At 44.0% G+C, this 15,028-nt stretch overlaps 1 protein-coding gene across 1 annotated transcript in view; it reads right to left on the bottom strand.

The window, feature by feature from the left end:
• Window positions 1-10,034: 10,034 nt before the first annotated feature.
• Window positions 10,035-15,028, bottom strand: part of LOC309559885 (carboxyl-terminal PDZ ligand of neuronal nitric oxide synthase protein-like) — a 217,694-nt gene continuing 212,700 nt past the window's right edge. The window contains exon 11 of the mRNA XM_082263318.1: window positions 10,035-11,020. Within this exon, the coding sequence (XP_082119444.1) occupies window positions 10,495-11,020 (526 nt within the window). The 3' untranslated portion in view covers window positions 10,035-10,494. The remainder of the gene's footprint in view (window positions 11,021-15,028) is intronic.

Genomic DNA, 15,028 nt, shown 5'->3' on the forward strand with positions numbered 1-15,028 from the left:
ATATAGATGTAACTGAATCTAACTGTTGAGGGTGACAAGGCAAGAAACATCCACCTCCTCCTGGGATGGCATAATTATTTTAAATATCTTTACCTGAACCTTAGATGTAGATATTACAGTTTCTCATCTGTGAGAGGTTCATTATTTTCAGCAGCTTAATAAAGTAACATTTGTAGACTTGTTCTGGATTGCCCTAGTGCATCCTTTATCCTTTTGCCAAAAAAAAAAAAAAAATTATAGGTCTGACTGTTTTGCCTCTCCCCACAGTTCTGGATACAGAAGAAGATCTCTCTGCATCTTTCAGTTACCTGTCCAGGAACAAAAAAATGAAAAAACTGGATTTTTGACTTACCGTAAAATCCTTTTCTCTGAAGCTCATTGACAGACACAGCTTCATATTTTTCTTTACCATTGGGTTATGCTGCCCCCTACAGAAGTAGGACTCTAGGCAGTAAAAATCTTTGCCATGCCTATGGGGCAGTTCTTTACCTTCGGGACGTCCCAAAGCAGTATTAACATGAGGGGTGGGGAAATAAAGCAGACAAGAACATAATTCCTAAAGGCTAAAACTTAGCCAAACAGGTAACATGGAGCTCAACCAGGAACAACTGGAGCTCACCTAGAAAAAATCTACACCTTCAAAGAGAATATGTTCTCTTTTAAACGACAGCCTTCAAAACCTTGCTGCCAAAAGGAAGCATCTGAGAATGCCAAGACATCTACTTTGTGGAATTTTGTGAACGTGTGCACAGACGACCAAGTTGCCGCCTTGCAAACTTGTATTACTGACTCCTGATGGCGAAAAGCCCAAGAAGCACTCAGCGCCCTAGTAAAATGTGCCTTCATAGGGAAAGGTGGAACCTGACCCGTAAATGAATAAGCCTGTACCACCAACTGCCTGATCCATCTGGATATGGTGGCAGCAGACACAGCCAATCCCTTCCGAGGTTCCTCCGTGAGGACAAAAAGAGTCTGATTTCCTGAAAGACTCAGTAGCCGCCAGGTAAACCCTAATTGCCTGAACCACATTCCAAGGGCTTAGGACAAGGTGAAGGCAGCACAATGGCTTCATTCAAATGGAAATCAGAAACCACCTTAGGAAGAAACGACTGAATAGGTCGAAGTACCACTTTATCTCTGTGGACCACCAGATAAGGTGAACAGCAGGACAGCGACACCAATTCAGACACTCTATGCGCAGGGGTAATAGCCACCAAAAAAAAGGCAACCTTCTGTGACAGTGTAAGCAGAGGAATCTCCCTAATATTTTTAAAAGGAGGTTTCTGAAGGACTGACAGTACCAAGTTAAGATCCCATGAAGGTAACGGGGATTGTATCAAGGGAGCCATATGGCGAACTCCCTGGATAAAGGTGCAAATCAAAAAATGCGTAGCCAAAGGATGTTGAAAAAAACACTGCCAAGGCTGACAACTGGCCTTAATAGTACCCAAGGCCAACCTCTGCTCAACCGCTCTTTGGAGGAAAGCCAATATCTTAGCGACTGAAAGTGAGGGTGGATGCACCTTAATCGATTCACACCATGCGATGTACATTTTCCACGTACGATGATAAATCTTCCTAGAGGTAGATTTTCTAGCCTTCAACAGTGTAGGAATCAGAGTCAGAAGATCTCTATCCTTCAATACCTGACTTTCAGCAGCCACACTGTTAAAGCGAGTGACTGTAAAGCAGGGTGGAAGATCGGCCCTTGAGACAGCAGATCTTCCCTGAGAGGAAGTCTCAAAGGAACATCGGTGACCAACCTTACTAGATCGGCGTACCAAGACCGGCAAGGCCAGTCTGGAGCCACCAGAATGACTGGAATCCCCGCCACCTCTATTCTGCGCAGAAGCCTCGGCAGAAGTTTTAGCAGGGGAAACGCATAGATCAGCCGATACTGACTCCAAGGAACCACCGGTGCGTCTGTGGCATTGGCCAGAGGATCCCGAGACCTGCCTATAAATCTCTGTACCTTCTTATTGAGCCGAGAGGCTAACAGGTCCACATCGGGTGTCCCCCACCGGACACACAGCAGGTGAAACCTCAGAGTGAAGGGACCATTCCCCTGATCCAACACCTGACGACTCAAGTAATCCACCTGCCAATTTTCCACTCCGGGGATACGCACGGCGGAGAGGGCTGGAACAAAGTTTTCTGTCCATTTTAGGATCTTGTCCATCTCCCGGGCCGCCAGGACACTCTTAGTGCCCCCTTGATGATTGACGTAAGCCACGGCCGTGGCATTGTCTGATTGAATCAGGAAATCCTTGCAGATGAATTCTCCAGTGACTCAAGCAAAGCTTTAGCGCTCTGAGTTCCAGAATATTGATCAGTAGTCTGGACTCTTCCAGAGTCCAGGTCCCCTTGACACACATCTTTTAAAAGGACTCCCCCCCCCCCCCAACCAGACAGGCTGGAATCCATGGTTAACACAGTCCAATACAAGGGAAGGAAGGACTTGCCCTGATGCAGAGCCAAGGAATGGAGCCATCACAGTAGAGCACTTCTTGTGTTTTGACTAAGCCGAATCAGATTGTCCAAAGATTTTGGACCCTTGTTCCACTTGACAAGACATTCTCTTTGCAGAGGTCTCGTGTGGAACTGAGCAAATGGAACCGCCTCAAAAGGGAGGCACCATCAGGCCTAGCATCCGCATGCAAGTTTGGGAGTGGAGGCGAGACCAAAGGGTAACGCCACAAATTGATAATGCTCCTCTCCTACAGCGAAGCAAAGAAAACGCTGGTGTCCAGCGTAAGTAGGGATGTGCAGATATGTGCACTTGATATCAATAGAGGCCAAAAAGTCCCCTTGGTGCGGGAATGCTACTACCATGCGAACGGACTCCATTCAAAACTTCTGTACCCGCACAAAGTGGTTCAGAGCCTTGAGGTCCAAGATTGGACGCGCTTTGCCTTCTTTCCGGGGAACAGTGAACAGGTTTGAATAGAACCCCCTGAAAGCGTTCCCGAGAGGAAACCGGCACAATCCCCCTTTGTGACAGCAGTACTTGTACCGCCTCTCGTAGATCCCTCAACCAATCTGGAGATAGGCGTAGATTAATAGGGAAAAATCTGTCCAACGGTCGAGACCTGAATTCGATCTTGTAACCTGATCAGATCAGTTCATGGACCTATTTGTCCTTAATCAAGGAGGTCCATGGTTCCGTAAAGAAACAAAGATGTCCCCCCACCCCAGTTATGGGTGAAGGCGCTCCTTCATGCAGAAGGGGACTTGTCTGCAGATCTGGAGAGGCCTGCTCTTGGCTTACCCGACCACATCTTCTTGGAACCCCCAGATGATCTAAATTGCTTAGATCCTTTCTCCTGCGTGCCGGAGGCACGAAAGAGCCACATGTGTGCTGAAAAATAAGGGCCCCATCTGTGACGCAGAGACTTGCCCTTTAGCGGATTGAGGAAGAAGAGTACTCTTCCCACCTGTAAGCCCTTTGATAAGTTCATCCAACAAAGAACCAAATTGGCAGTCCCCTGTAAAGGGGAGATCTGACAGAGCCTTTTTAGAAGCCTGGGCCACAGACCAGTTTTTTAGCCATACCATGCTTCTAATGGTTAGCCCTACCGCGGATACTCTAGCCGCAAGGGGGGCCGCATCTAAAGATGCATCACATATAAGTAGTAAGGCTTGGACCATTTGGTCTGTCAGCTCTGCCGGGGGAAGCTGTTACTTTTTAGTAACTTTGCCCATTCCGTGCTAGTGTTTCCGTGCTAGTGCTAGTGAAGACCGGTCTAAGTATTGAGCCCGATATCACATGTAAGTGGCGGGACAGAGTCTCAATCCTTCTATTAACAGGGTCTTTAAAGACTGAGATTTGTTTAGTCTGGAGACTGGATGGTCCACCTTCGGTGGAACGGTCCATTTATTGACCACAGCGTCCGCAAAGGGATAGCGCCTCTTGAAGTGCTACGGCACCACTAACGTGTTTAAGGTGCCACCACTGTTCAGTGACAATTTTTTCAAAAAATTCCGGACAAGGGAAAAAGTTGCCCGACTTTGGAGATTTGCGTGTGCTGAAAGACACCTGTGTCCCTGACGCTTTAGATTGCGCCTCCACCAGCGCGTTTTTCCACGCGGCTACAAATGAGGATATGTCATGCTTGCCATCAGTGTGATGACTCAGAATCCTCAGGCATCCGTGGCGGCCATATCAACCTCAGAATCCGAGGATACAGATGAGGCAGGTGAGGGCAATGGGCGCTTTTTACTAGTCCTCTTTTTTTTTTAGGACCATATCAACTTTTGACACCAGGGTTTCCAAAACCGCCGTTAAGGCAGACAAGGGTTGTGACCTGGAGGTCCCTGCAACAAAAGGAGGGGATCAAGAGGTGATACTTACTCCTGGGACTCCATGTTAACCTGGGGAAACCGCAGTGTCACTTTAAGAATATTGCAAAAAAACGGGCTCACACCACTGCACCAGCGGTGCTACAAGTCCCAGCACACTAAACTGCAATTGTAGCAGAGTGAGAGAGCGACCCACAGGGACCCCAATAGACTCACCAGTGCCCGATATTAGGGAGAGCAGAGCCGATCTAAGGTGTTTAGAAAATGATCCTCACAGGAAGAGGAAGTACCTGGGTCAGAACCAGAGTTAAAGCCTTGCCACTCACTGCTATACAGCGTTCACAGGCCCTGAGAAAATGGCCGCCCAATGCATTTCAACGGGGAGACCGAAACAAAATGGCCACCGAATGCATTTCAACAGGAAACTACAAAAAAAATGGCTGCTGAGCCTTGTACAGCTGATATACAAGAAAATGGTGGCATCCTTGGCACGCCATGCGGTCTACAGGATCCCCTGAAAAGCCCAGCGATCTATCCAGCATAGGGGGGCCCTGGCAGGGACCCCCACCAGGAGTACCCCCCGCCCCCCAAGGATTGCCCCATCAGCGCCTACAGCCCCTGCTCTGTACCTAAGGTAGAAACCCCCTATGAAATAGTGGGAAGGATGGCCTGTGGGGGGAGCTCTGGGGGGGAGGTCCCTAGGGACCCCCCAGATATGGGGGGGCATAGGGGAAGGAAGATAACCCGAGGGTCTGTCCCAGGGAGGGGCCCACGTCCACCCCGAGACCGCCAGGTGATATGGGGGGACACCACTTTTTACCATACCAATTATATTCAGATGGGCACCACTCCGGACAGACTAATTCTCCACCCAGGGTGGGGGTGCTGTCAGCAAGGGGGTACGCTGCGACTCGAGCCAAACCAGGTCGTGTGCGGCCCAGCGGGGTGTTTCACTCGCAGGCCAGCCCCTGTCCAGTGGAGCTATGATGTAGCGTGACCTAGCGCAAAGCTGCGACCTGCACACGCTCGGTGGCCAGACTGGGAGACCATAAGGATCTAGAATATCCACTCCGAAGCCCAGTACGGCTGTCGATTGTAGTTCTCTCAGGAACATAACTAAAACCATTTGGACAAAAGGTTCCCTTTTTACATAAAAAACATGCTAAGACCGAAATCCCAGCAGGGAACTTGGTCCTTACTCCTGACTAGGCAGAACAAAACTGAATGCCTATAGCAAAGTGAGTGGGTTTATACCCCCAGGGACTGCCCGATAGGTGTGGTAAAGATTTTTCCTGCCTAGTGTCCTACTCCTGCAGGGGGATAACCCAATGGTAAAGAAGAATATGGAGCTGCGTCTGTCAATGAACAATAGGGAAAATTGGATATTTGTCTTACCGTAAAATCCTTTCCTCTGGTGTTCATTGACGGACACAGCTCCATATCTTTTTGACCGATGGGTTTATGCTTATCTCCATAGGAGTAGGACACTAGGCAGAAACATTTTTTACCATGCCTATAGAGCAGTTCCAGGGGGTATACTCCCACTTCCTGCTACAGGACTTCAGTTTTGTAACCAGCAGTGTCAGAAGAACATAAAACTCAACTCAATAAAGGGGTGGGTGCTGTGTCCGTCAATGAACATCAGAGAAAAGGATTTTACGGTAAGACAAAAATCCAGATTTCTTTTTCACTTCATTGACAGACACAGCTTTATATCTTCTTGACTGATGGGACATCCCAAAGCAGTGTCAATATTAGGGGTGGGAATAACACAGCAAGAAAAAACACACTTCCCAAAGGCTAAACATCCAAAGAATGTAAGAAAATAATTTTGTTTAAAAAGGAAAAAATGCTAGGACCAGAGATCCCAGCAAAGAACTAGGTCTTTACTCTTGACTAGGCAGAAAAAAAACTGGAGTCCTATAGTAGGAAGGGGGAGTATACCCCCTGGGACTGCCCTATAGGCGTGTCCTACTCCTATGGAGAGCAGCATAAACCCATCAGTCAAGAAGACACGGAGCTGTGTCCTTCAATGAACGAAAGAGAAATATCTGTAGAGTGTGGAGCTACAAGGAAAGGGAGGGACAAGAAAATTAGACTGCATTGTATAAATAGACACACACAAACTTAAGCAAAGAAATAAATGTGGACGCAGGCAGGAATAAGATGTCAGAGCCATTTTATTGAATATCTGTGAAGTATATTGATTATTCCCAATTCCCTAATATCATTCAGCAGAAGCTTACATGTAGTATCAGGACCCAGTGATTATTCCCAACATTTGAGGAGATGAGGGATGAAAGCTGGAGGGCCTTTTTATTATACTAGCAAAAATGAGCCTGTTTCAGAAAGGGCAAGGTTGGGAATGGGATGAGGGCAAGGGGTGACGGAAAAGTGGCAGCTGAGGTGGAGGCAGCCATTTTGGTAACATGAAGAGGATCCTGCAGACATGGGGGGTTAGTAAATTGTTGAGAATGAGGATGATTAAGTATTATTGGGATGGAGATGTGTGCAGTCATAATGGTAGGGGCAGCATTTATTGCTGCAAGAGTATCGTGGACAGAAGTGGGGTTGTAGTGCTTGCAGAGTAGAGGGTGTGTGGAATTTATTGCTTACAGAATATTGGGAGCAGGTGGAGGGGTTTGATTGTTGGCAAAGTAGTAAGTCATGAGAGCAGAGGGGGTAAAGTTCTGGCAAAGTGGTAGGAAAAAGGCAGCAAAGTGGTGAGGGGGAAAGGGATTGGGAGGGGAAGGGGGGGGGTCTGGCAGAGTGGTGGTGGTGTTGAATGTGTGGTTGGGGGGTGAGGGTTGGGTTTGGAAATGAATCTATAAAAAGTTCCCCAAGTACAATTTGTTTTATTGCAGTAAAACTAACATTATCTCTAACCAACTAAGCTAATGCCTAATTTATTATGAATGTTAAGTTTCAACATGAAACTAGAGGGGAAACAAAAACAATGCACTTCCTTCATTCTTAAAATAATTCTCAGATTTTGGAGGATGGAGACTATGAAAATATATACTACTAATCATGTGACCAATATACTTAATTTCCAAGAAATGCATAACTAAAAATACAGTACATATACAAATATATATATATATAATTTAAATCTTAATGTAGAGTTCATGCTGTTTATTTGGGGGAGGGGGGAGCACAGCAGGGCCCCCCTTTTCTTGAATAGCGTGGTCAGATCTGTGGTTTGGATGAAAAAATAATAATTTTCTCAGAAAAAAAAGAATTCCCTTAACTAAGCACATGGAGGGTAATTTTATACTTACAAATTTAGAGTAGTCCTAAAGTAAGCTTGTACTTCAGTGGAAAGGGTGTGTGACTGACTGAAGGTGGGTGATATATAGTATACAAATTTGAAGTTCTGGGGGGGGGGGGGGGTGTAATCATATCTCTTTATATATACACCTTTCAGCATGTTAAACTGTAAATGTTTGCTAATGTTTATTATTTTCCTTTAGGACCTTGTACAGAAAACTTTTTGTAATTGTCTTTTGACTTCTTCCACCTCCTGCTAAGCTAAGAGCGACCAATTCTCAGACCTGTCCTAAGCGGCCCATGCATGGATCAAAATTTGGCCAATTCAGCAGGGACGGGACAAATTTCAATCTATTTTCAAGCTATGTGTGGGCACGATCGACTTCTGTACAACTGCCCTGCTGGAAAGTTTCTTCATGATCAGCGCTGCAGGTTATAGCCTGCAGCACGGATTGGTGTATTTTGACTGTTTGGAAGCTTCCCCACTGTCAGAATACAATGATGCAGTGGGAGGATTTCCCCATCAACCTCAAATGTGTGGATGGGGAAATTGGGTCAGTTGTTTTCATTCAAGCCACTGGTTGAACAATTAAAATGGACTCATTTTAATTAGATACCAGCTTTACACCGGTGAAAAGGAGTCCAGTGAACTTCCATATTGACTAGACTAAACTGACAACAGCCACTTAGGAGTTTAATGCATTTAGAGATGTTATTGATGAATGATAGAGCTGCTGGTTTACACTGAATTAAATCATTTTATGATTTCTGACCATCACTTACTACACTGTCCTCACAGACTATCAACACACATACCTATTCTCCTTCATACCTACCATCCAATCTGCCTTCTACATATCTCTGTCCTCCGGCCTTCAACTTCACATTCCAAAACCTTCAGCTAATGCAGCAATGCCCAGACCCAAATACAGCTTTGGATAGGATCACTCTTGCCACCTCTGTGCCCTGGGCATCCCCTCCTCTTGTGAGCTATTCTATCTCAACTCTGCAAAACCAACTGCCGTTTATGGGAGGAAATCATGTCATCTCCCGATATTACTGAATACTATTACAGTATAACAAGTTGAGCTAAAATGCAAGTCTTCCCAGGTCATGCTGCCATCATCTTCTTTCCCCTGGGAAGGTACAGCCTGTACATAAACTTTTATAGAAACTTGTGTCATTCAGAACTTTCCAATAATCAAAATAAATCTTCAACATGAATGCTTTTCTACTTTTTCGGTTTTAATCCTCTTGTAAGAAAATACTCTAATAAAGATAGAATTAGTGTGGAACAATTATAATACGTTCCCACTTCTATAGAGGGCGCTATTACAAGCCACACTATTCCACCTGCTTACTCATCACAATAAACTATGACATAAAATCCTCCGAGCTGAAAAATACATGTTAAAATCCTCCTTATAAAAAAAACTACAATTTAATGAGACACTTCTATTTCATTAATCATATTCTGTGTAAAAATAAATCATATTCTACTTTGTATTTGGTAAACATTATCTAAATAATAATTTCTATTTTATTGCACTTTAAACTGTCTACAGCCACCTTCTAATATTCTAGTTCTACACTAGATTCTTTGCTTACACAGCCTTGGTGGTGTGCAGAGTACAGTAATCCATAGCAATTATTGCCCATTTAGGCAGAATAACGAAAGGTTGTTGGTCACTATGGGTTACTCACTATACAGTGTCTTTTACTTTATAAAATAAAGTTTGTCTCAACCCAAATACTTCCTATATTCTCTGTATCAACTTCTCACAGATAAAATAATTCACATTACAAGTCAGTAAGGTCTGTTTCATATATGGTTCCTTATTGCCTACCAGATCCTGCCTGGCAGGGACAACAGAAGGATATATGAATTCTATAGGGTTCTTCATGGAATAAATAGGTATACAGAAGCCATATTTCAACCTCATGGCAAAGGGCCCCTATTTCCTGCTCTAGTTTTACTTCTGGGCAATGGGCAGTGTTTCCTCACTCTGAGGAATGCAAGGGTGATTGCTGGACGGAGCTGGGATTGGCAGTTGGGTTGAGCTAGTCACTGTAACCATTCATTCAAACATTTTTCTTCTGTTATTATCGTTTCATTATGGAACACATTTTTTTTCTTTTGGGTGAATAGGTAGAAAAAAAAAAAAAAACAGATTTCTGGAAAAAAATTCACATTTCCTTCTATATGAATGCCTGATGCCCCATAAACTGGACTAGCAAAGATAGATGCCAGGTTTAATAGGCTGTACTGCCAGCAGGACTCAGAGAAACATTTTGGAGTCCCAACTTATCTGCCAACTGTGAAAAGCTGACAGCCTTATTAATTGTTAGTTAACAGTAACAGGAGCAGGCAAAAGAAAAATCCCCCTGTATGCCTGGTTCTTGCCATTTAAAAAGTTTTACCAGTCTGGTAAGATCGCTTTAACTTAGAGCATTTTAGAGTATTACGCTTTTGAAACGTATATTTTTACTACTGTAAAATAATGATTTCAATATTCTGGACCTTTTCCGTTTCTTGAGTTTTACGTCTTTTGCTTCATAAATATAATTTCCCCAGTGTGGACATGCTATACACAGAGCTAATAATCACCACGTAGATAATGAGCACTTTACAACACATAAAGCATAAAGTTATACATAGTATTTGTTCCAGTTGAGAACATCTCTGTTCTTGTTTTTCTGTAGCATTTCAGAGTTTAACTGCAAGAGCTGAGGCATCCTCTCTACACCCATTGAGCAAAAACCTGTCCCTAATATAGACTGCCAGATAACTGCATATCCAACATGTCATGCCAGTTAATGAGGTGATGAACTGTGATATGCCGCAGCGCTGTTTTTAGTATGTCATCTTCTATTGAATACGTGTTACTTTCTATGTATCACCAGTTGATATTATTGCAGCATCTGCTAATTGCCATTTGTAATAAGCCGCCATTGCTTGTGAACTTCTAGATGATCATCCACACCCATGTCAGGGAACTCATCCTCAGAGAAGCTGATGTGAAGACAGGTGTCATTGGCAGAGGAAAAGGGTAGGGTGGCCTCCATATTCAGTGGCTTTACCATTCCATTACATGGAGGCGTCTCAGGCACAATGGTTGGCGTGTCTTCCAAGTTGTCGTAGCTGCTGGTGATGGAGTGGAAGGTCCTATTCCCCTCAATAGATACCTGGTGGACAGGCCTCCCCTTTATTGGGGACAGTTCACCATTTTCAAAGCCAGGGAAATAGGAGTTTTTAAATGTTGGGCTAATCTCTTCCATCTCAATGGGCGTTAAAGAACAAGAAGTGATGGTGGTGAAACTGGTCAGGTTGAGGCTGGTTGGTATGGTCACATTCTCTGTAGATTCGACGACTGAGCCTGATAAAATCTTGGAGGATCTCTTTCTGGAAATGGGAGGTGGAGGGATCAGCTTTGGGATGGAGTGAAGAAGCCTTTAAGACAAAGAAGGCAAATTTTTGTCAGTTCAGCTGCATTGTTAATATTATCATTCTACTCTTTATGGAACATGCCATGGAAGGATATGTGGGCTGAAAACACAACTTGCCTGGCTGTGATGCAGATGATTTGGCTTTAATAATCTGAGCCACCCAGTAAAAGAAAAGTGTGAAGTTCTGAGTTTTTTTTTTTGCAGAATGGTTGTTCCAAGTCTGAGACAAAGAAGTATTAAAACCAAATACAGCCAGACATGAATAGAGCGATTCTAAACTCAGATTATATTTTTCCACCTATACTTGAAATAAGAGAGAGACCCCCAATAACAGCTGTGCTTGGTTATGATAATTCAGAATAGGAGATTGCTGCTGAGGTTTCCAATAAAGAACAGCACAACACAGGTTTTCTGGTCCTCCTGGTATGTTCTAAAGTGGCATGTGACATGGTGTCAGGATGATTTTCTGGCCAATAATAACCTATATACTGGTGACATGTGCCTTGCCAACAGGGAGTTTTACTAACCAGTCTACATGCAATTTGCTGCCTGGAGATGTGTGCCAACCATATATGGGTTGCAGGAAAGAAATTTGCATGATTCCCCCACCAACACAGACAGTGCTGACAGAGGACAGAGGGGAGTGGGGGAAGCTATCCCCACTGGGAGAAGACTGTGATTATTGCTAGCGGCTAGCTAGTTGATCGATTTACTTGGTACATTCAGCATTCCAATTAACAGTTTGAATCTCGGCCGGTTCCTGCTAAACCGTGTATGGCCAGCCATACTGACAAGGCAATGTGATTTACTAACCAGTAACATTTGACTTAATGTGTGAGCAGTGCCAGAAAATGAGGGATACCACTGTTTCAAATAAGCCTGAGAAATTATTTGGCCAATACATCTGGATATTGATGCACCAGAAGCTAAGAAGGCTGTAAAACCACAATATAATAAGTAACAGTCATTTAAGATATCTTAGTCTTGCAGCTATTTAAAGCAGGAGTAACCCAATGCTACAACATATAAAAACAAACAAAAAATACAATAAAATAGAAAGTATTTAAAGGAATACTACATGCAAGCACAGTAAAAGTCATGATTGACATGTAATGAGCTTTTAAAATCGATCTGTATTGTGCAAATAAATTAAAAAGCTCTCTTTGTACCTTATATTTGTTCAAAAGTGCTCCGGTCATGTGATTTTACTTCCTTAGCTCCCTCTGTCTTTTACAGCAGCTGGGTGTGCCATTACTCCCCAGCTGCTGGGCGTGTTCCAACATGAATAATTCATTTTAGGAAGTGACATCATTGTTTGTAAGAAGTCTGTGTCTCTCTGTGTGTGCCATGTGCTGCTTTAGCCACATGCAGTGAGTATAAAATACTTACCATGTCTGTTTGTCATCTCTCTCTCTCTCTCTCCCTCCCTCTCTCTCCCCCTCTCTCTCCCTCCCCCCTCTCCGTAATATTTTTCACATTTTTTTATATGAAATTCCCCCCCAAAAAAATGTAAAAATCAAAATTTTTTAACATTTTCGGCCAATTTGTTTTATGCTACCTATGTTTGGTAAAAAAAAAAAAAATCGCAAAAAGCGTATTTTGATTGGTTTGCGCAAAAGTTATCGCGTTTACTAACAAAGGGAAAGATTTTATCATTTTTGTTGTTTTTTTTTAACGCGTAACGGCGGCGATGATCTGCGATTTTTTTTGTGGTACTGCGACATTGCGGCGGACAGATCGGACCCTTGACTGACATTTGACACTTTTGGGGTTACCAGTGACATTTCTACAGTAATCAGTGCTATACATATGCACTGTTACTGTAAAAAGACACTGGCAGTGAAGGGGTTAACTTTTTTTGAAAGGGAGGGGCTATGTGTGTCCCTAGGGGCGTGCTTTCTACTGTGATTGGCTGTGGCTTCAGATGTATGAACGGTGATCAACGGTTCTACTTGGTAGAACCGTATGATCATCATTCATACACAGGGGTGAATGACAGGCAGCTTGTTTACACAAGCCGCCTGACTTTCTCCCTCTCCCCCGCCGGTCACACATGCGGGGGGGTCCGTGACCACGCGGGAGCGGGAGCGCGCCTCCGGGGGCGCGCGCTCGCTCCCTAGACCCTCACAAGCAAGCGACGTAGACCTACGTTAGTTTGCCAGTGAGGGGCTGACCGCCGACGTAGATAGTCGTGCGGCGGTCGGCAAGTGGTTAACAGGGGAGGAATTGGGTATCAAGGGTGGATCCTGTGCAGCAAAAATCCACAAGTAGAGTCCCAGGACAGATGTGACATGTAAAAGAACAAGTCCTACATGTTTTCTGTGATGCAATGCCAGCACTGAGGAAGACCTAGAAAGAAGCCAGGGAGGGGGACTGAGGGGAGGCCAGGTGGCCTTACAGTAATGGCAGGAAAAACAGCCTTACTTCATCTGACGAAATGTAAACTGAAAAACAAAAATGTTATATATTGGAGCATACCAGTACTTAGATGTGGTGACTGCATGGGGCTTTTGTTGGGCTTTTTTCCCTTTTTTGTTCACCTGATGATCCAGCCAGGAACACTTTCTTAGCATGTCTCCACTCTGGATTGCAGAGCAACAGAGACAACCTTGGAGAGCAGCATTATGAATCCGGGAAGAGGGAAATGTTAGATGCGCTAGCAGATTTAGATGAACTTGACTAACAAATTAAAGCTAAACTCCTGTTAACGCATTTTAAACTGTTACAGCAACAGTTTTTTTTTTCTTTTTGGGATAAAGGGTTTAAATAAATGAATAAAAGCATAAAAGCTGACCAGTGTAACCCCCCCCCTGTCAGGGGTAAATGGTTTGTCTCAACCGACTAACTGCCACTTTTGCTGTACAGCAGCAGTTCCTATGTTTCCTTTTCTTTTTTAAATTCTTGATTTATTTTTCGAAAGACATAGGCTTAACAATCCAAATCATTTTGTCAGTATCAAAAATAATGCAACTCAGACACAGCTGGGGGATGAAAGAAAGGTCAGCCTGTATAGTCAAACAGATGGAGATTAGGGGATTAGCAACCTAAGCGAACAACAGTGAGGCCCACAACGATAGAGATTGATCAGGTAGAATGAAAGAGGGCATTCACATTACAATCCAAGACACCTGATCTGGCTTCCTGCCATAGAACAAAACCCATAGTCTTTAAAATTGTGGGTATACACTGACTGGCCACTTTCAAACACTGTCTATGAGAACGCCCACTGGGAGGGTCGAAAAGCGTCGAGATTGAATATGACAATGAGGTCACTGTACTCCAATGGCCTCCACAGTCACCAGATCTCAATCCAATAGAGCACCTTTGAGATGCGGTGGAACGGGAGATTTGCATCATGGATGTGCAGCCGTCAAATCTGCAGCAAATGTGTGATGCTATCATGTAATATGCACCAAAATCTCTAAAGGATGTTTCCAACACCTTGTTGAATCTAAGGCATGAAGTATTTAGGCAGGTTCTGAAAGCAAAAGGGGGTCCAACCCGGTACTAGCAAGGTGTACCTAATAAAGTGTCCGGTGAGTGTATATAAAAAGGAATATGAGCAAAACTAAAAATCAAAAGAGAAAAAAAAAAGGGGGGGTTAAGGTATGTGTCAGGAAGGAGGGAACCAAGGTCATCCGAGGAGAAGCCCATAACAAGAATGAACCAACCTGTAATGCTCAAGGTTAAACCCTATTAGTTGTGGACCTGTGGGTGTCAGGGCTTCCCAAAGACCAGTCAGCATCTGAGGGGCAGATTAATTCCTGATAGCCGCTGAGGTATGAAAAAAATCAACCAAGAATGAAAGATTAGACCTTTGCAGAAAGATTATATGTAAAGTCGTAGGGACCATATACCAGTGGAACAGAATCTTGTAGCCCTGCTCCTGAAACTTATTGGCAATGAAAGACTTGTGCGTGAAAAAGAAGACATAGTTACATAGTTAGTGAGGTTGAAAAAAGACATCCGTCCATCCAGTTCAAACTATGATGCAATCCACAGCTTAGCTCCC

This window comes from Pelophylax lessonae, assembly GCF_965119305.1.
Source record: "Pelophylax lessonae genome assembly, chromosome: 7".
Lineage (NCBI taxonomy): Eukaryota > Metazoa > Chordata > Amphibia > Anura > Ranidae > Pelophylax > Pelophylax lessonae.